At 33.2% G+C, this 21,939-nt stretch overlaps 1 protein-coding gene across 2 annotated transcripts in view; it reads left to right on the forward strand.

Annotated features, from left to right (window-relative positions):
• The window catches only part of ATL2 (atlastin GTPase 2), a 42,686-nt gene that overhangs the window by 17,691 nt on the left and 3,056 nt on the right, over positions 1-21,939 (forward strand). For both annotated transcript variants that reach the window (XM_011361396.2, XM_011361397.2), the window contains exons 2-12: positions 394-638; positions 9,948-10,082; positions 10,343-10,447; positions 13,353-13,403; positions 13,721-13,777; positions 15,209-15,301; positions 17,403-17,541; positions 18,327-18,454; positions 19,532-19,588; positions 20,496-20,567; positions 21,222-21,653. In XM_011361396.2, the coding sequence (XP_011359698.1) occupies positions 394-638; positions 9,948-10,082; positions 10,343-10,447; positions 13,353-13,403; positions 13,721-13,777; positions 15,209-15,301; positions 17,403-17,541; positions 18,327-18,454; positions 19,532-19,588; positions 20,496-20,567; positions 21,222-21,653 (1,514 nt within the window). The remainder of the gene's footprint in view (positions 1-393; positions 639-9,947; positions 10,083-10,342; positions 10,448-13,352; positions 13,404-13,720; positions 13,778-15,208; positions 15,302-17,402; positions 17,542-18,326; positions 18,455-19,531; positions 19,589-20,495; positions 20,568-21,221; positions 21,654-21,939) is intronic.

Raw genomic sequence — 21,939 nt, forward strand, 5'->3', positions numbered from 1 at the left:
GTGAAATTGATCCTTCTCCTCTCCCTCCCTCCAACTTGTTTCTGTGTGCATACAGTAGCAAAAGTCGTTTATAGAATAATACAGGGCTCAGGAACAGCTACTGTTCATAGGTAGCTCTTAAAGACGTAATTGAGATAGAGGCCATATTTAGTATTGCTGCTTATCTGTATATCTAGTGGGAAATCTATCGATATTCTTGGTCCTATTACAGAGGGAATGAGAAATCCAATATGTACTTGAACAGTACTTGTGACTATTTTCAAATGATTATAATGGGGGTCTGGGTGTGGGGTGGGAAGTTATTTGAAATTTTGCTTTAGTCGTGATCCTTTAGGAAAAGTTTATAATGTAGGAATTAAAGTAATGAGTTTCTCTCTTTTTTTTAAATCCTAGGTGAGAATTATGAAGACGATGACCTAGTAAACTCTGATGAGGTTATGAAGAAACCATGTCCAGTTCAGATTGTTCTTGCTCATGAAGATGACCATAACTTTGAACTTGATGAAGAAGCTTTGGAGCAGATATTGCTGCAGGAGCACATTCGTGATCTTAACATAGTAGTGGTATCCGTGGCAGGAGCTTTTCGTAAAGGGAAATCATTTCTGCTGGACTTCATGCTTAGATATATGTATAACAAGGTGAATAGTGTCTTTTAAATTGAACCCAGTTAAAAACAACCAACCAACCTTATTTTAAAACATAGATAAAAAACAGTAAGAGCTATATTTTTAATTTTAAAAAATATATTTCTTGATAAGACTTCTCAGTTAAGACAATAAGTTTTTTTGAGCTCTTCATTCTTCATCTCCATAATTCCTTTTTGCATATAGTACCTATTGATATATATGATTGAGCATCTATGTTCCAGGCATTGTAGTTCTAATCCAAGATGTCTGAGCGTACTCTAAAGTCTCTGAAGTACTATTCATCTCTCCCTTTCTGTTATTTCCTCATACTGTCCCTTGATCACTTTTGCAACCATAGGTGAAGTAGGCTGCTAGAGAGCCCTTTGTAAAAGTATATCTATGCTCCTCAGTTAAGTCACTTGCAGTGACTCTTAATTTTCGAGATAAGTAATTACTAGTTCCTTATAGTGGCTTCCATGGACTTTCATGTTAGCCTCCTTTCTTGGCTTTATTTGTCAGGTATACTGTAGTTTTTGTAGTTCCTTGAGCGTGTCTTGTTATTTCGCAAACGTTGCTGTATCCTTGGCTAATATTTTCATAGGAGGCCTTCCCCGATGTCTAAGATTATGTTACGTCCTTATCCCAACTTTCGTGCACAGGTTATATGTTTCTTTGGTGCTCCTTTTTTTTTTGACACAACTTTAGTCACTTATTTTTTTTCTGGCTGTTTTACCCTCTGTCAGAAGTGAGCCTTGATTACCATATCTCCTGCACCTAGCATAATAATTGGCCCATAGTAAGCACTTATTTTCTATTTTGGTCGATGAACCTTCCTCTTTCGATGTAATTATTATTTCCCTTGCCGTCCCTGATTTTGACTTTTTCCCCTTGAAAACAAAAAAAATTTTTTTCGCTTGAATCAGAATGTTTTTCTAACTGTTGAAAATTGAGCCTAGGGAATGGGAGTTTGATAGGGACCAAGAAGGAATTGGAAATTTGGAATGGAGCCACATAGTGGGAAGGACTTTACAGAAGGCTTTTGACATTTAGATGCCACATGAAGATGCTAGAACTAACCCTCTGACAGAATTATGTAATTGTCTAAACATCTGTCAGGGTGCTCACCTTTATGAGTTCTATGTAAACCTGTAACTGGGTATATCTGCCTTGAGGTAAGTAGTAAGGTAAACATTCCCAGTTATTTTTCTAGGAAGCTTTTTGTAAAGTTCTTTTCATAGGGATCTTTTTAGGCATGTCACTGTATGCCTGAGTACTAAGAATGTAGTTCATATTAAAGAACACTATTTTACATATATTGGAAATTGAGAAAGATACAGTATTTTAAAGTTTTTCCATTTAGACTTGATTTTTTCTCCTAGAGTTTCACATCTGAAATAGAGATACATATAGACATATTCTTTTAAAAGAACACTGTACATTTAAAGGTGATGAAGAATTCTTGCATTTTGAGGTTCTGACTCCTTAAGTTAGTTTGTGTGTATTATATCTGTCTGTGTCTGACCTGTTCACTGCAAATAAATGTGTATTTGATTACAAGTAGGTCACAGATAGTAGAATGTTAAAAGGAGAAAGAAGCTTGTCTCACTTGTCTAGCAATGACAGATAAGTTCCACCTCAGGTAGCATTTCCGATTTGATCTCTGATCAATTAGTAGTGGCTCTTCAGAGGTGGAATGCAGCCCACACATGTGTCATGTATTTGAACTCTTTGAGCTACCAGAATTCCCTCCTCTCCTGGGGGAGGCACTGAAGCCAGAGAAAAGTTATGAGGGCATGAGTGAGGTTACATACCTAGTTAGTAGCTTCTAGGTTGAAAAAGCTTTATTAATTTTCACTCATAAGGTTTCCAAATAGAATTTCTGATGTAAGTAATTTAATATTAATTCTCTTAATTTAAAATTGCATTAAACAATATCTGATATTTGGGATAAAATGCCTCTACTTTTTTGTGGATAACATGTTTCTACTGAGTAGTTGGTCATGTTCTTCCTGGGAAATGAAAGAAGGAATAACAGTGGGATAGTTTTGAATTTATTTCCTTAACTTATATGCCTGCAAAGGTGGGATGCTAGCTGAAGAAGGTAGGCGATAATATATGTGGTCTTTTGTGACTGGCTTCTTTCACTTAGCATAATGTTTTAAAGGTTCATTTATGTTGTATTATTGGTACTTCATTCTTTTTTAAGACAATAATATTCTATTGTATAGATATGCCCAATTTTATTTATTCATTAGTTAATGGACATTTAAGTTATTTCCACCTTTCAGATTATGAGTAATGCTATAATTATATTAATATGTATAATATATTACTAATTTTATATAATACATTGACATATATAGTAATATTAGGTAAAATTCCAGCTTCATTCTTTTGTATGTGCCTTTCCAGGTGTCCCAGCACCATTTGTTGGGAAGACTTTTCTTTCCCCGTTGAACGGTCTTGGCACCTTTATTGAAAATTAGCTGATCATAGGTACATGAATTTATTTCTGGACTCTCAGTTTTGTTTAAGTGATCTCTATGTCTATTCTTATGCCAGTACTTATACTGTCTTGATTACTGTTGCTTTGTAGTCAGTTTTCAAATCAGGAAGTGAGAGTCCTCTTATTTTGTTCTTCCTTTTCAAGATTGTCTGTCTATTCTAGGTCCCTTGCAGTTTCATATGAATTTAAGATTTGGCTTGTCAGTTTCTATAGGAGGTTAACTGAAATTCTATTTGTGATTGGGTTGAATCTGAAAGTTTAATTTGAAGAGTATTGCCATCTTAATTTTAAGTGTTCTAATCCATGAACATGAAATGTTTTCCTATTTATTTAGATCTTTAATTTCTCAGAAATGTTTTGTAGTTTGCAGAGTATGTTTAACACTTTTGTTAAATTTATTTTTTATGCTATTATAAATGAAGTTTTTAAAACTGTATTTTCATATTGTTCATTGCAAGTCTACAGAAATACAATTGATTTAAAATTTTTTCAATTGATTTTTGTATGTTGATCTTATATCTCGCAGTCTTGCTCAACTTATTTAGTTCCAGTAGTTTTTTAGTGGATTTTTTAGAGTTTTCTATATATAAGATTATGTCATCTGTAAATAAAGATAGTTTTACTTCTTTTCCAATCTGAGTACCTTTTATCTTTTTTTCTTGGCTAATTGTCCTAGCTAGAACTTACAGTATAGTGTTTAGTAAAAGTGATAAGAATGGGCATCTTTTTTTCTAATCTTTAGGGAGACAACATTTGGGTTCTCACCACTATGTATGATGTTAGCTGTAGGATTTCTTTTGTAGATTTTTAAAAATTCTACAAAATTTAACCTCAGGAAGTTCCTCTCTATTCCTGGTCCGCCAGGAGGTGTTTTTTTTTAAATTTTTATTTTCATATATTTTTAATCATGAATGGATGTTGGATTTCGTAAAATACTTTTTTTTTTTTTGCATCATTTGACAAGATCATGTGATTTTTTTTTTTTTTTAGCCTGTTGATGTACTGGATTACCGTATGAATTTTTTGAATATTGAGCCAGCCTTGCATCCCTAGAATAAATCACACTTAGTTGTGGCATATAATTCTTTTCATACATTATTGGTTTCAGTTTGCTAATTTTGTTGAGTAATTTTACATCTTTGTTCATGAGATATGTTGGTCTGTAGTTTTTCTTACTTGTAATGTGCTTTAGCTGATTTTAGTATTAGGATAATTCCGGCCTCATAGAACGAGTTAGGAAGTGTTCCCTCTGCTTCTATTTCCTGGAAGAGCTTATAGAGAAATTGTGTTATTTCTTCCCTAAATAATTGGTAGACTTCACGAGTGAAACTCTCTGGTCTTGGTTATCATTTTTAGAAGGTTATTAATTACCCATTAAATTTCTGTGTGTGTGTGTGTGTGTGTGTGCGTGTGTGTGTGTGTGTGTGTGTGTGTGTGTGTGTGTGTGTGTGTGTGACATTGGTGGTTTGTCTTTCAAAGAATGGGTGCATTTCCAACTAAGTTACCAAAATTGTGGACATAGAGTTATCTCTTTGACATCATGGAATTAGTTTTGACTCTTTTTTGATTTCTGATATTATTAGTTTGACTTTTCTCTCTCTCAAATCAATGTTATTGATCTTTCAAAGGACTAGCTTTTAATTTCATTGATTTTTTTTTTCTGTTGATATCCTGCTTTGTTCTTTTCAGTTTTATTGATTTCTTCTCTAATTTTATTCTGCTTGCTTTATGTTATATTGCTCTTTTTTCCTAGTTTCCTAAGGTGGAAATTTAGATGATTGGTTTTAGATCTTTCCGTGTGTGTGTGTGTGTGTGTGTGTGTGTGTGTGTGTACCCAATGCTATAAATTTCCCTCTAAGCGTTGCTTTTGCTGCATTTTATACATTTTCATAAGTTTTATTTTTGTTTTGTTTTAGTTCAAAATATTTTAAAATATTTCTCTTGAGGCTTCTTCTTTGACCCATGTGTTATTTAGAAGTGTATTGTTTAAACTTCAATTATTTGGAGGTTTTCCAGCTGCAATTTTTTTCCAGCCCCAATATTATTAGTTTCTAGTTTAATTCTATTGCAATCTGAGAGAATAGTTCATATAACCTGTTCCTTTAAACTTGTTTTAAGGCCCAGAATGTTGTCTGTTTTGGTGAATATTCTGTGTGAGTTTGAGAATGTTCTGCTGTAGGATGAAATATTCTGTAATTCCAGTTAAGTTCATTTGATTGCTGGTGGTGTTCAGTCCAACTGTATACTTACTGATTTTCCGACTGCTGCTTGAGAAGTGTTGAAGTCTACAGATATAGTGGATTTGTCTATTTCTCCTTGCAGTTTAGTTTTTGCCTCACATATTTTGATGCTTTGTTGTTAGGTGCACATACATTAAGGACTGTTAAGGTTTTTTTTGAGAATTGACTCCTTTATCATATGTAAGACCACTCTTTATCCTGATAATTTCCTTCTTCCGAAGTCAGCTCTGGCTGAATTTAATATAGCTACTCTAGCTTTCATTTGATTAGTGGTTGCATGGTATGCCTTCCTCCATTTTTTTTCTTTAAAGCCATCTGTGTCTTTATATTTAAACATTTTTTTTGGTAGACAACAAATAGCTGGGTCTTCTTTTAAAATCCATTTTAAAAGTTTATGTCTTTTAAGTGGTTTATTGAGATCATGCACATCTAAAGTAATTGATATAGTTGGATTAATATCTTACATTTGCAACTATTTTGTTGGTTGCACTTTTTGTTTCTTTTTTTTAGCTTCTCTTTTTCTGCTTTTATTAGCTTTAATTGAGCATTTTATATGATTTCATTGTCTATCCTCTCAGTATATCCATTATACTTTAAAAAATTTTTTTTAGTGATTGCCTGGGGTTTGCAATATACGTTTACAGCTAATCTAATTTGACTTTAGAGTAATACTACTCTAAAATACTAGCTCAAGTACCTTATGACAGAGTATTCCCAATGCCTTCTTCCTGTCCTTTATAAAATTGCTGTCGCTCATTTCCCCATCTGTATATATGATCACTCAATACATTGTTACTATTAGTACTTCGAACACACAGTTGTCTCAAATCAGTTAAGCATAAGAAAGATAAAAGGTTTTATTTTACCTTCTTAGTCTTTCTCTGGTACTCTTGTTACATACATATGTCTGCATTTCTGACCTATATTATTTTCTTTCCCTTTGAGGACTTTTAACATTTCTTGCAAAGACATGTGTACTGGCGACAACCTCCCTCAGCTTTTGTCAGAGGAAGTCTTTATTTCAATTCTTTCACTTTTATTGGATAACTTCGCTGGATACAGAATTTTGGTTGCTGGCTTTTTTTCTTTCAGCACTTGAAATGTTTTACTTCACTCTCTTCTCATTTGTGTGGTTTTTGATGAGAAGTCCAAAGTAATTTTTATCTTTTTTCCTCTATAGGTAAAGTGTTTTTCATCTCACGCTTCTTTCAGGATTTCCTTTTGTCTTTGTTATTTTGCAGCTAGACTGATATGCCTTTATTTGTAGATATTTTGGTATTTATACCTTTTGGTGTTTTCTGACCTTTTCTCAACCATTATTGCTTTTGATGTTTCTTTTATTTCTTCCTTCTCCTTCTACTATTTTCATTATACCTATATTATGCCTTTTGTGATTGTCCCACAAGCAGAAGGAGCTCTGTGTGCTTTGATACATGTAGACCTGTGGCTGGACCACCAGCTCTGTGTTTAAAGTTTACCTAGCTCTTCTTTCACTTCGTTGATAGGGAATGTTATCTTTCCTATGGCAAGATAAGAACTTGTATCTTACTATTTAGAGTAGGTAGGAGTTCTTTATTGTTGGTAATTATATTACATTGGTAAGCTTATGTTTATTCACTATATAATATTTGACTACATTTAAAGTTCAGGTGTTTTCAGATTGCCTTTTGCAATTGAGATTTATTCTGTAAGAATCTTCTCTTTCCCTTTTTATTTTCTTGGAGGGATAAGATTATTTTCGGAATTTCAAGATTTAAGGCTTTTTTTTGGTCCCCACAGTAGTAAATGGTACCAGATTACTATTTTTCAAGTCTAGATTTACTTTTACTTATGACAGCAAATAGTATCTGTTACAGTGAGGCTGCTTCTAGAATTCACTGGAATGCTCCTTGAGGGCAAGAATGTTTGTTCTTGTTCATGGCTGTATCCTTAGAGCCTAGAACAGTGGCTGGCACATGATAGGTCTTCAATAGATATTTGTTAAATGCAAATGTATTTTATGAAAATTATCAGAGTTCATTATATTAGAGAAATAGGAGACTTCTTAACTTCAGATTTTGAAAGGTCAAAACTTATTCGTTTTGATCATCTCAGTTCTCTGATTTACCGTTTCATTGTTTTATTGACTAATCAATGTAGTGTTTTTTAAACATTTTTATTAAAGGATAAACTAAGAAGAGATGATAATATAGTCAGAGTTTTTAAAAAATGATATACCAGTTCTTTTTCAAGTTTCTTTTGGAGAAGGGAAGGTTAACAAATGTGCTTGCCTATGATTTCAGTCATCTATATTTTTTAAAGTTTATTTTTACTGTCTTTTCCATGTAATTGTATTATTTCTAGGAATAATGAAAGGGTCATATTTTTTTCCCATATCTTACCCATGCTCAGAAAGGAACACAACGAAGCTTAACAATTAAAATTTTAAAGATACTCATTTATCGAACAAGTATTTTGAGTACCTACTGAAAGCCAGGCACTATGTTTTGAGAAAACAAAACAATAAAACAGACAAAGTTTCCTTCTTCATGGAACTTATGGGGAGTTAGAGAAACAAGATAAATAGGTAAAATATAGAATAAAAACAGATTTCTCTAACAGGGTAGATTTTAAAAAAATTATTTGTGTAGGGTAGACCTTTTAATAATCAGTTCATTAAATACCACTTTTGACATTGTTGGGGAATGAAATGCCACATGTGAGAGCCTAGAACAGGGCAAGGCACTTTGGTAAGAGCAGTTCAATAAATGAAGATGGAGTTTATAGCCACAAGAACTGCAGTGCAAAGCTTTATAAAAATAACCACCTGCAGCGTTAGTAATAGGCTTTAAGATTTCAGAAAAGTTGGAGTTTCTTGACTGCTGGCTCAGTCTAAGCAGAGAATGGGGTGGAACAAAGGTATAAATATTGATATGCTAATCATATGTATTGAGGAATAGGGTTTGGTATGGTAGAAACAGGGAGTTGTGTGTGGGGGTGTGCTGGAGAGACTTACGTGGATTATCAGGGGCAGAGATAGAAAAAGTAAATTAAAGGTGGATTATATGCAACAGATCTTCAGATAGTCCTGTAGGTAATGGGGAGCCACAGATGACTTTTTAGCAGAATAGTGGCATGATTTGTTGAGAAAATTAAGTCACTGTGGGAAGGAAGGGTTGGAGGGGTCTATCTGGAACATCCAAAATACAGCAGGGGCACAACCACCATTGGGCTTGTCTCGGGGGTACCATTTAATCCTTTGATGCCTGTGAAGTGTGCCTACTGAAAAGTGAAGACAGCATCCAAGAGAATTTTGTAATTGATAGGATTGGTAACCTACTGGAGATGGAAGTTTTTGGAATAATTATAGGTGGTTTGAAGTTTAAGGCTGACTTTCACATTAGATGATGGTCTGGACAACACTTACTTTCTCCCTTCACTTTATATTTGCTTTTCATAAATTGTTTCTACCCTAATATCTTTTTTCCACCCCTAATTTGAGCTTCGTTATCTGTTTTGGGCTACATGTCCAAGCTTACTAGAATTATTTTTGAAATAAAAGAATTTTTCCTGTGGAGTACTTTGTTTGAATAAAAGGTATATAGGCTTTAAGTATACTAAAGAATAGGGATCTTGATATTTTGTGAAAGTTACTCATTTATTATATCCCAGATTTAACTTTCTAGATAAATTACCTTATGGTATATTAATTTTTATATTAGTTCATAATGCTTAATTGTAACCATGTGGTTTTAGAACATTTTATTATGGAAAATTTTAAACATACCCCAACATAGAATGATAGTACAGTGAACCCCAGTGTACCTGTCAGCATCTTGTTTCATATGTTTTCCTCCCTGCTCTTTTATTCTTTTTTCTTTCTTTCTTTTTTTGCTGGAATATTTTTAAACAAATGCCAGACATATCCTTTCGCCATAAATACTTGCATATTTAACAGATAAGGATTCTATTATTTTTTAACATGAGCACAATACCATTATCACCAAAAGATCAACTTTATCCTGATTTAACACCATCAAATATAATACCTACTCTGGGTTCAGATTTCTCTTTTCGTTTTGAAAAAGACTTTTTTATAGTTGAATTGTTTGAATCAGGTTCCAAACAAGTCTTGTGGTTATTTTTAAAGTCGATATTTTTTAAAGAGAAAATTAAGGCAGTGTGAAAACATTTTAGTATAAGCTATTCTAAGAGCAATGCTGTTTTTGACAGCCATTCTGTCTGGAACTTAGTTTTGTTTATCTGTATAAGAGATGTCAAAATAGATGGTATATCTATTTTTTATGATTTTTAAACATTATAGGAAATCTTTCCAACATGGGGAAAAGTAGATGCGAACCCGCCTATCTAGAAGCATGAAGAGACATAATATGAGCAGATTTGTCTCTAAGACAGATCACCTCAGATGAGATTGGGGACTGCTTTTTTAACTACTTGTGTAATGTTACAGTATATTTTATCTCACTGAACTTACCGTCCTCATTTGCAAAATAAAGAATGGGTGATTTCTTAAATTCCTTTTTAGTTCTTAATTTTTTTTGCGTTTTATTCTATGTTTTTGCTTGACTTTACCAGGATTCTCAAAGTTGGATTGGTGGAAACAACGAACCATTGACTGGCTTTACGTGGCGAGGTGGTTGCGAAAGAGAAACAACAGGGATACAAGTCTGGAGTGAAGTATTTGTGATCGACAGACCTAATGGAACGAAAGTAAATTTCTGTTCATACTTTTTTTGTTATGTTTTTCTTCCATATTCTTTCTTGAGCTCTTTTCCAGTATTAAAGATCAAAACAACACAGAACTATTAATGTCTAACTGTAATAAATATGGATTATTATGTGAAAATGTGTGAGATATTTAACTTAGAGTGCTTTTCTTAATTACGGATTTTGGCATTTTTCATTTTATATTTGATTTCTTTATTATTGGTGGATATTTTACTTAGTATTTTAAACTTTTAAATTCCTAGGTGGCCGTGTTGCTAATGGATACCCAGGGTGCCTTTGATAGCCAGTCAACTATCAAAGACTGTGCAACGGTGTTTGCTCTGAGCACTATGACTAGCTCTGTCCAGGTGAGATATGAGATGCTATAGCATGATCAGTTCAGATAAATCTAATACCTTCGCTGTTCCTCAAAATGCCTTTTGATTGAAGAAAGAAAAGGATTAAAATTAGAGCTATTTACATTTCTTACTGGTCATTTACATTTCATGCTTTTTGTTCTGGCTCACAATGTGAAATTTCATACTTTGAGTGCTTACTAAGGAAGCAGTAAATGAATAGCCAGTACCTTTGGTTTTTCATAATAGTATCTAATGCTTTTTTTTTTTTTTTAAGAGAAAGGTATTACATGTTATTCTTTTTTTTTTTTAAGTAATTTTGTTTTTATTTATTTTTAACATTTTATTTTTTTTATTTCCCCCTTCTCCCTTCCCCTTACCCTCTGGTAATTTACATGTTATTCTTAATTAAATTCAATCATGTGGCTGCCAGATATAATAAGGTATAGAGGTTTATCTTTATTTTTGGCTAAATCAACCAACCAACCAACCAACAAAAAACCCCCAAGTAGTTAGTTTTCTACTTGATCTGTATGACATCTAGTACTTGATTTTTTGAATTAATGGAGGTAGAGGCATAAGAATTAATTCATATTTAACTAGGGAAACCTAAGTGATGTTTTTATAATAAACTAAAGACTTAAATTACCTGTTTCATTTAGAAAGGATAAAATTTCTTCTGTTTTTCACTTATCCTTATACCTTATCTAACTGTGTTTGGAATTCTATAAAGTTCCAGTCTCTTTAGGCTAGGCCATCTCTTTTCTGTATAATTTAGACTAATTGGACTGAGTTAAACCAAATTTCATTTTGTAAATTTCTGAGATCATCTGTGGTTAATACCTCTGACTGAAATATGAATTACCAAAGTATGGTGGTTAGGCTCAGCTGGTGATAATGAATCAAGAAGTATATTTGCAAATATAAAGTATGTGCTCATCTTGACATAAGAAATATTTCTTCTTGGTGGTAGATTATAGGTTATGTTGTCAAAGTGTCTTGGATGGAAGTTTTGTACTGCTTACCAGTAATATCTGGAAGATAGACCAATCTGTTAAGTTCCCATTTCCTCCTTTCTCAATTTGATGTGTCTAGCTGTCAGAGTGGAAAGAAATTTTGGATATTATAAGATAAAAGAGGAGTACTTTTCTGCCTGGCTTCTGTTTATTATAGGGCTGGGATATCTGTCACTATCAACTAAATGATGCTATTGAGGACTCTTAAAGTCTCTTTTCTCCATTTTGTTCTACCTCTTTTTCTCTGCTTTTGCAAAGTGGCAGAACAACCATTCTCTTAAGGCCACCAGAAGCCACATATTTGTGTTATATTATTATATTATAGCCCTTCAGATTAGCTGGCTTGTTGTGGCTTGCCTCAAATTATAATGTGGGAGTTCCCTGTCTTAAAACCTGGACCTTGGTATTCTCTTGTTTATTCAACTTTATGATAGTAGGAGGCCTTGTTTTGGACAACCACTTAAAGCCACTCAGCTTTCTTATGTGTAAAATGAGAATTTTACCCATCTTGCCTATATCACATGTGGTGGTTGTGTGCAGTCAGAAATGAGCTCTAGATGAGGTAATGCATAAGAAAGTGCTTGGTAAACTGTAATCACAAAGATTAAAATTATTTTTTATTGCTTTCATCTTTGAGGCTACACTTCTCATCTTCCTTACATAAGCTCTCTGACTGATAGATCAGTGATAGATTGATTTCTCTTGTCATTTATTTCAACATACAATTATTCAGCATCTATTGAGCACCTCTTAGTACAATGTAGTATGCTAAGTAGTAATGATCTAAAAAAACCAAATTCTCTTCCCTCATTGCTGTTTGCAACCTGGCTCTGACAATGAAAGTATCTGGACCTCTTTTCTAAAAACTAAGGCCAATATGATTAAAAACAGGTTGGTCATGCTTTCAGGTTTTAAGCTTTAAATCTAGAGTTTAATCACCTCAGTCATTAATTACTTTTTAAGTACTCAGGAGTTTGTCAGCTGAGAATGTCATTTTAATTTTGCTGACCTATATTGGCCATAATGTTTATATTCTTGACCTCCAAGTGATTTAGCTAGATTAACACTTATTTGCTGTTAGAACAAATTGTTCTATCTTTGGAATGACCTTATTTTCTTAGACGTAAGTTATTTCTTAGCAGAGGTGACATCTGTGGACACCCACTTTTCTCTAGGTTGCCTTTTAAAGATCCGAGTCAGAAGGACTGGATCTAGTGAATCTTTCCTCCAGTTTTCCTTCCTTGAGAGTACTTAGACTATATTGTCAGCTCTGGTCTGTGTGCCTTGGAAAGCATCCTAAAAAATTCTGGAAAGGGCAAGAGTGCCACCTACTGTGATTTTTTTCAGTTACCACAGGCCAGTAAAATTTTCATATTAAATTGTTCGGACTGATGAATTTAAATTTAAAATTAAGTAAAAAGAACCGTATTAGAATCTATGGTAGTTGAAACACCCACTAAATTAACTATAAACTATGTAACTATGATTATATCAGTGAGGGATTTAACGTTGTAGAGTTATGCCCCTCACTTTCATTGACTTAGAAAAATAATGTGGAAATTTCACTTAAAATGACCATTTTATAACATTGAAGTAACTTTAAGAATGAGAAAAACTTACTACATAATCTACTTTTTTTTTTTTAATGTCTGCCACTTTTTAGGCTCCATATGTATATATTCATGAATTTTACAGCTTACCACTACTGCTTCCCTCTTAATGCTTTATCCGGACTCTTAGGAAAAAAAAGAATCTGTTTTTCATATGCCACTGGTTAAGATAGTGGCTAAGTGATTCATTTGTGCTGAGATATAAAATATCCTTCATTTCCACAAGTAAAGTTATACATTGCTGAATATTTAAAACAAAACACTAATAACAACAATATTTTGTTTTAACAGGTATATAATTTGTCTCAGAATATTCAAGAAGATGATCTTCAGCACTTGCAAGTATGTATGTCTCAATATATGCCAAAGTATTGAAAATTTAATTTCTACTTTATTGTCACTTTACACCTAGAAGCCTATAATATTGTAAGAGGCAGATTGAATATTACATGATTTTAAACTGATATATGACTTCTTAACTTTTTATTAATTAAACTTATTAAATTTTAATATATACCTTAGTCTGTTAGAAAATTAAAATGCCTGGCTTTCAGATGATTTGAAGGTTCTGACATCTAGTGGTCTGATATAGAACAGCCTTGCAGATGTCTTCTTTCAGTCTCTTTCGGGGCATTGTTCTAAATAACTTGACTTAATAGTTATTTACAGAGTATGGCAGACTTGCAATGGAAGAAATCTACCAGAAACCCTTTCAGGTAAGTAATTTATCATTTTTTAAAAGTTACCTATGAAAAGCTATCAAATCACCTCATCTTGTAATTCTGAAGACGTGAGGCTATTTGTCGTAATAGAATTTTTAGCAACAGATTCAGCAGAGTTGATACTAATTTACAGTAGTGTCATCACCAACGTATCAGTAGTAGGCTAACAGGACAGGAAATAGAACAAATGAATATGTATTATGTATTGGTTCTTAATACTTTAGATTAAGAGCTTACTAATATTTCTCTTAATTAAATGTTATTTAATTTCAAAACTTAGGACAGTCACTTATATATCTTTTAATGTGATAAACTATAAAATACTAGGTTTCTTGTTTGTGGTATATTACAAATTGAGGTTATTGCTGTTATTCTTTATTTTGGTTTCATGTAGAAAGTTCCAGAATTTATAGATCTCCCCCTCCTTCTAGCCTCTCTTCCCCCATGTTTTTTATTCCTTTTAAATGCTAGGTATAGAATATAAAGTCAGAAATTAACCTGGGTGGAGTTATTTTAGAAACTTTACTTACTTTTGTGGAGTTCTTTCATGACAGAGGTTAAAAAAAAAAAGCTAATTCATAAGATGACATTAGTACTATTTGGTCAGTTGTTTTATAGTAGGTGAGAGTGACTCCACCCTGTTTGCTAGTCGGTATGTGATGTTCTTCCTGTGTCATAGCATTGCTGGTGATTCTTAGTGTTGGTGAGTTTACGTTGATTTTACCCCAGTCTTGACTGTCTCAAATGATCACTTTTATGAAATACTTGGGCAGGTTATGGCTTCATTTTGTGTATATGGGTGAAATATACTCTATTTTGCCTATTTCAGTTTTTCTGAACTGGGGTTATTTTGCCACTAAGTGGACATTTGCCAGTATCTGGAGACATTTTTGGTTGTCATAGTTTTTTTTTTGAGGGGGCGGTTAATGATATTGGCATCTAGTGCATAGAGACCAGAAATGCTGTTCAATATCCAGCAGTTCACAGGACAGCCATGCACCACTAAGAATTCCGTGGCTCAAAATGTCAGTAGTGTTGAGGTTGGGAAACCTAAGCCTATATGAATTAAAAATTCTGTGAAAAGAATTAGTTGGTCTAGAATTAGGTTAGCTATTCTTCTAGTTATACAACTTTGACTTAAAATTATGATCTGTATGCCCTGATATACCTTTCGTTCATTAAAAAAAAGTCATGTATTGCTTGTGGTGACTACATAGTGAGTGGTTTGCAAATGGAGGCAATTGCTTGGTACAAGGGCTTGGAGTGTTGTTGGTTTAGGCAGGCCCTTGATATAACTACAGCAGTATTGACCATTTTGTTACTGTATCTTTTGATAAGGACTGTTTAGGGAAGTAAGGGAGGCTTCAATTATTAAAGTAATGATTTTTTGGTAAAATTTTGTAAGAAATTTTTTTCTGTCTATAGACATTAATGTTTTTGATTCGAGATTGGAGTTATCCTTATGAACATTCATATGGTTTGGAAGGTGGAAAACAATTCCTTGAAAAGAGATTGCAGGTAAGCCCCCATTTCTTAGAGCATAAGCACCAAGCCAGGTGAAGGAGTAGGCTGCCTGGACCATTGCTTAGATTACCAATCTCTAAGTGTTATTGGAATAAATTGAGTATCCCAGGTTAGCCCAGATGACTCCATATATATTTGATGAAAAATAAATTGGTTGCGCTCCTGCCTGAGACAGTGTCCTCAAACAGAAATTAAGGAACAAATATTTCTCTTAAGAGTTAACTGTCTCCTCGGCAAATCAATATTTAAAGGATAAAAATTTGAAGGAGACTAAGCTTTTTGACCTACTTAGATTGCATGCATGTCTCTTACTGGTCCAGCTGAGCTTTAGAACATTTGGGAGAGGTTGAATAATAAAACATGCATGCACTGCACATAGATGATGTGAGACCCTCTCTCCAAGGAATACTGTCTCAGAATGACAGTGAATAGAGCTAGAAAAGGAATCTTAAACGTCATCTAGTTCAGCCTTCTTTTTTTTATATTTGTATACCTGTATCTATATATACTTATAGATATATAGATATGGAAAACGAAACTGGAACTTAGAAAAATGACTTGTCTTTGGTCACTTAACTAATTATCGATAACTAGAAGTGGAACCTAAATATCTAGACTTCTGTCCCATGCAGTATTCTACACTGAGGCATTCCTGGAAAATAACCTCACTAACATGATCCTTTATTCCTAAAGGTACCCTCCCATGGAATTACTTGGGAAACCCTCAGATGGTTTAAATACTACCCATCTACTCACATACACAGTCCCTTTATGCATAAATAGGAGAGTTCTCTCTTTAGGTTAATAAAATTTCATTTGCCTATGTGATAATGCACTTAGTTTCTCAACACATTGAGAGACTTGGGGTAAAATAGAATTTTATTACTCCTAAAGTGAAATTAAGACCAATTCCTCTTTCTTGTATTATTTGAAAGGCATTTCCAGAGCCTACTGTCAGATAATTTCAGTCATCAAGAGTTTTCTCTGGTTTGTTCAGAGAAATTAACACATAGCACATCAGGCATACTAACTAAACTCAGAATTATGTACTTCAAAGACAGGAAGGTTTTTAATATAATATTGACGTGATACAGGAAAGTGATCAATTTATAGGCATGCAGCTTAATGAATTTGTACAAATTGAACTTAGCCATGTAACAAGCACCCAGAAACACCTACCTCCATCCACTGATCCCCCCAAACCCTCTACTACTATCCTGACCTCTAACAGGCTTTGTTTTTATACTTTTTATGAAAGGAATCATACACAGTATGTATTTGTTTTTGTTTAGCATCTTTTGCCCAATATTATGTTTCTTAGACAAATCCATATTGTTGCATATAGTTTAGTTCATTTATTCTCATTGTTATGCAGTATTCAATTGTATGAATACACAAAGATTTTTTCCATTCTACTCTTGATGGAGATCTAGGTAGTTTCCAGGTTTTGTTGATTATGAATGGTGTATGTTTTTTTTTGTGTGTGTGTGTTTTAGAATGGTTTTTGATAAGAATTTTTAGGAGAGTATATTGAGATAAGTAGTTATTAAAAATCTAAATATAGGATTTTCTTCCAGAAAATACACAGTAATCTCTCTTTCCCAAACACTGGTAACTAGCATTAATCATAAATAATCATTTGGAGTGAGTGCTGAAATCCTAAAAATTTCTAAGATTCTTTAGACTGCACTGGGATGTTTCACCTAAGCTGTTATTTTGCTCAGGGGCTGACCTTTTTGTTTGTAGACAAATTAATACTTTGTCTTTCTCTTAAGCATTATAAGTACTTTAAAGGCAAATTCTTAATTATCTGGTTTGTATCACAACCACAACTTGTTATGATTAATCATTAATTATTATTTTTGTATCCTTGGCAGCTAACATGAGGAAAAAAACATCTTTTCTGGTTTAAGACAAAGTAGGGTCTTTACCAAAGTGGTTAGAAGTGGGTCTGTAGTAAAATTTTATATTGTCAAAAAACACCTATCTGGAGTAGCATTTGAGTTAAGTGTGAAGGCATGTATGTGAGTATGTTTTCTTTAAAATTTTTTTTTTCTCCTGTTTGCACCTTCTTTCTGTCTTCTTCTGCCCTCAGGTAAAACAAAATCAACATGAAGAGCTACAGAATGTAAGGAAGCACATTCACAATTGTTTCTCAAATCTTGGTTGCTTCCTTTTACCACATCCTGGTCTTAAAGTTGCAACTAATCCTAGTTTTGATGGGAGATTGAAAGGTGGGAATTCCCATTCTTACTAAAGTCAGAACTTATTTTTAGGGGCTGAAAGTTTTTAAATACATGGATTCTTAAATTTTCTGTCTTATTCTAGAGGACATTTTGTTGCATTGTAATGTGATTGTAAAGCTCTTTGTGGTCTTTCTAGCTTTCCGTTGTTGTTGTTTGCAAACAGCTAGCATATTAACATATTTTATAATGTGGTCTGTTGCTCAGCACTGATGTCTTAAAAATTCTAAAGGCTGAGAACACTTCATTATTTCATCTGATTACTTTCTGCTAAAAAGCTTTACTGATCTGCTGTATTGATGTAATCAGATTTAAGCCTCTTTCACGGGTGACAGTATAATTTTTTGTGTATGTTTTTGGATTATTTTGAGCATGATGGTAAAAGGCTTGAGGATTGATGAAACTTTATAGTATGGCTGGAAAAACAAAACCTAGTATTAAAATTTAATATAATTTCACGAATTATTTGCTTTCTGAAAAGGATAGTCTAGTAAATACTTACTGTGAGATTTGTTTGGGTAGTCCACAATTTATTTTATTTATTATTTGAGCTGAAAGAATTCTTGGGGCATGAGGTGAAATGGGGTAGTAGAGTAGGGAGGATTATATATTTTTCTAGGAGATAATGATATGTTTGGATGACTTTTTAAAATGAATACTTAAGTAATAGATACTATGAACTCTTATGAAACAGAATTTTATGAACTCTTACAAATGGGGACTTCTTTACTTTTTTTTTTCTGGACTAATATGTTGACTAACTTCATGTCCACTAGATATTGATGAAGACTTTAAACGAGAGCTTCGAAATCTGGTTCCATTGCTGCTTGCCCCTGAAAATTTGGTAGAAAAAGAGATAAGTGGCTCTAAAGTCACTTGTAGAGATCTTGTAGAATACTTTAAGGTAGGAAAACTTAACATTAAATGACTTTGTCTAAGTTAGAAATATAGCTGACTTAAAACTCATCTATATGTGCAAAAAATTTCTTACCTTTATTTTAAAACAAAAGAATAAAATGTATAACTTATTTTTCTGCCTTGAACTGAGTATATCAATATTTAAGGATATTTAAGAGTAGCAGACAACTTTTATCTTCTAGATAGTGATTTCATTTGTTTACAGAAATATCCTACTTGTTCTTTAGCTATGATATGAGAGAACAACCACCATTCATCATATTATCATAATACCATTTGTATCATTTGTGAATGATAATAGATATTGGGAGCATAGTTCTGCACCTTGAATTCTCACAAAAGCCTTCTCTCAGAGTTCTGAGGACTTGATAAGAGCAGTTGAAAACTGGTTTCTAAGCTCAAGTAAATTATTCATAGATTTTTTTTTTCCTTTGTACTTTTCTAGTCTTTATAGCTTGATTGCCAGAGCATGACCCTTGTAGATGGTTTTATTTATTCATAGTAGTTATAGATAGGTAGAAGGGAAAAATAGAGTACCTAAGGGTGTATTTTTGGTCATTTTATGAATCCTTGATCATTTTCATACTCTCTTTGTAATGAATTTAGAGTCAGTAGAAAGTTCAGATGAAAGATTCCTACACGGACTTACTATAAACTCCTATATTGCCTTCTGATTCTTAAACCACAATTATGTAAATTTTTTCTTGAACTGAAAATAATTTAAACTAGTCAAAGTAATATACTGAACATATGAATCTAACATATTTAGTTGAAACATTGGCAGTAAGGGAGTATTACAGACATTTTATATGTAACTTTTAAATATGAGATAGAACTTTTACGTAATTGTATTTAGAATCATTTCTCTTGGTTATCATTTAGCAACATGCATTTAATGTTGAGCATAGGGTTAATTTTGTTGAAATGAGAGTGGATAATTTTTAAAGCCTAGATTTTCCTTTTAATAGTGTGAATCGTTTTTTATGTAATGGTTTTTCTTTCTTTGGGGTTGTAGAGCCAAATTGCATAACCTACCAATATAATGAATCTTCTGTATTTTTAGGCTTACATTAAAATTTATCAAGGAGAGGAACTTCCACATCCAAAGTCCATGCTTCAGGTAGTGTGTGCATTGTACATTTATTTATTTATGAAGGAGAAAAATCCTTGCTTTAGAGATTGTGATGGAAATAGGATGGTGCTTCTTTGCATGCAAAAAATTTTAGATATTTAAGGCAATACATGTCATGGGTCCTGAAGTTTTTTACATGATTTTTTTGTAACTATAGATTGAAGACCTTGCACACATATAGGCCACCAGAAATAAGAATTCTCAGTCCCTTCAGCTGCTCAAAAAGTGCACGAAAATTTGTATTGCAGAAGATAGCTTAATATGGGCCTCTCTGAACCAAGCTTCTGTTCTCTGAGTCTTTGACAGTGAATGGTGTTTGAAATAGGCTTATTTTCTCTTGGTATGAATGATTTAGAGTTGCTTCTAATGAATGTATGTTTTTTCTTTCTTTTTTAAAAATATCTGTCCTTTTGGGACAGTGTTATTTTAATCTAGTTCATAATTTAAAAATATGCTACCTTGGGCAGTTTTTCAGTTTTATAGTGATTAAACAGTATTTTTCTCATGAAAGTCACCCACTAAGCTGTTGTGGTTTTAAAAATGTCTCTTGTGTAATACTGATTATGAGAGAGAACCATATGGGTTATTCTTGATTCTTTTCATCTGGAGACATTTTAGGGTGGTAGCTATTTTATTCTCTATAATTTCCTGAGCATGTATGGTATTTTCTACAAACCTATTTTAACAAACTTAAGCAAAACAAAATTAGGTAGTCCTATTAGAAGCAATTATCCTTTATACCGGTGTTCCCTTCCATTGGAAAGAACAGGATGTTAATAATATTTTCTCTGGTTCATTTTCAGACTTGTTCATTGTACGTAACTTACAGTGTTAATCAGAATGTATGGGGTTGTCATGTAATTTTTGCATAAAATTGGCACATTTTATTTTTTAGGCAACAGCTGAAGCTAATAATCTTGCTGCAGTAGCAGGAGCAAGAGAGATTTATTGCAAAAGTATGGAACAGGTTTGTAACTAAAATTTAAACTTGACACTAGAGTGAGATAGAAGATTTTTATATTTAAAATAATTGAACTCTTTTGTGCTCCTTAAGCATTATTATGTTCAGTCACTTCCTGATACCCTTTTATCATCTCTGTTAGAAATAAACTAGGTTCACATAGTTAGAGTGCAGGATATGGGTGGTAGATTATTACATGAACCATACTGAAATATTTTTTAATACATGATCCAGAGTGCTGTTATTAGTAGTTTCTGATGTAAATAACATTACGGTAAAGGCCAGTAGCAGTTTCTATGCTTGGCTTGCTAACTTAAACATTAAAGTACCTTTTCTGTATTATCTTTTACTCACTCTCTTGTCAGCAGTCTTTTGTATCTTATGGTGTATTGGTGGGTCAAGTGAAAGGTACAAATTGCAGTGTAATTTTTCTGTCTTTACTTTTATTAGTCATTTTTGGAAATTTATTTTGCCCTAGCCAGTTAAGCATTCAAGATATAAATAGGTTATGATTATGTATGAGGTATTATGAACAAGTTTAAAACTGAACCATGTAGGTGACTTGATTTCTTGAGTCTGAAAATTATGAGAAAGGAACTTCTGTCAAGTATGAATTATTTCTAGCATGTAATCTGTCCTCCTGTAATCATGTCTGTGCAGGTATGTGGTGGGGACAAGCCTTACATTGCACCTTCAGATTTGGAGCGAAAACACTTGGATCTCAAGGAAGTGGCGATTAAACAGTTCCGTTCAGTAAAAAAAATGGGTGGAGATGAATTCTGCCGTCGTTATCAGGACCAGCTTGAGGCTGAAATTGAAGAAACCTATGCAAATTTTATAAAGCACAATGATGGCAAAAATATCTTCTATGCTGCTCGTACCCCTGCCACACTCTTTGCAGTCATGTTTGCTATGTATATAATCTCAGGACTGACTGGCTTCGTTGGCCTAAACTCTATAGCTGTCTTGTGTAACCTTGTCATGGGGTTAGCACTGACATCTCTTTGTACTTGGGCATATGTTAAATACTCTGGGGAGTTCAGAGAAATTGGAACAATGATTGATCAGATTGCTGAAACACTATGGGAACAGGTTGGTATCTATCTTTTGGTTTTTCAGTGACTAATTTCATCCCTGTGACTCCCCCTCCCCCGCACACAGTATTCGCACACCTACTTTTCCTTCGTATGAGGAATGTCAAAAGGATGTTTTCTGTTTTGTTTGGATGTATAATCTAAATATAAAGTATAACAGGAGAGTGATTTTTTCCTTTAAAGTCATAATTATAGAGTGCTTTGGTTGGCTTAAATCTGTAATATCCTTTGGATAGATTCTTAATCGTAGATCTTGACTATAGCAGACAATGGGTAGGGTGAGA

Source organism: Pteropus vampyrus, unplaced genomic scaffold (genome assembly GCF_000151845.1).
Source record: "Pteropus vampyrus isolate Shadow unplaced genomic scaffold, Pvam_2.0 Scaffold66, whole genome shotgun sequence".
Lineage (NCBI taxonomy): Eukaryota > Metazoa > Chordata > Mammalia > Chiroptera > Pteropodidae > Pteropus > Pteropus vampyrus.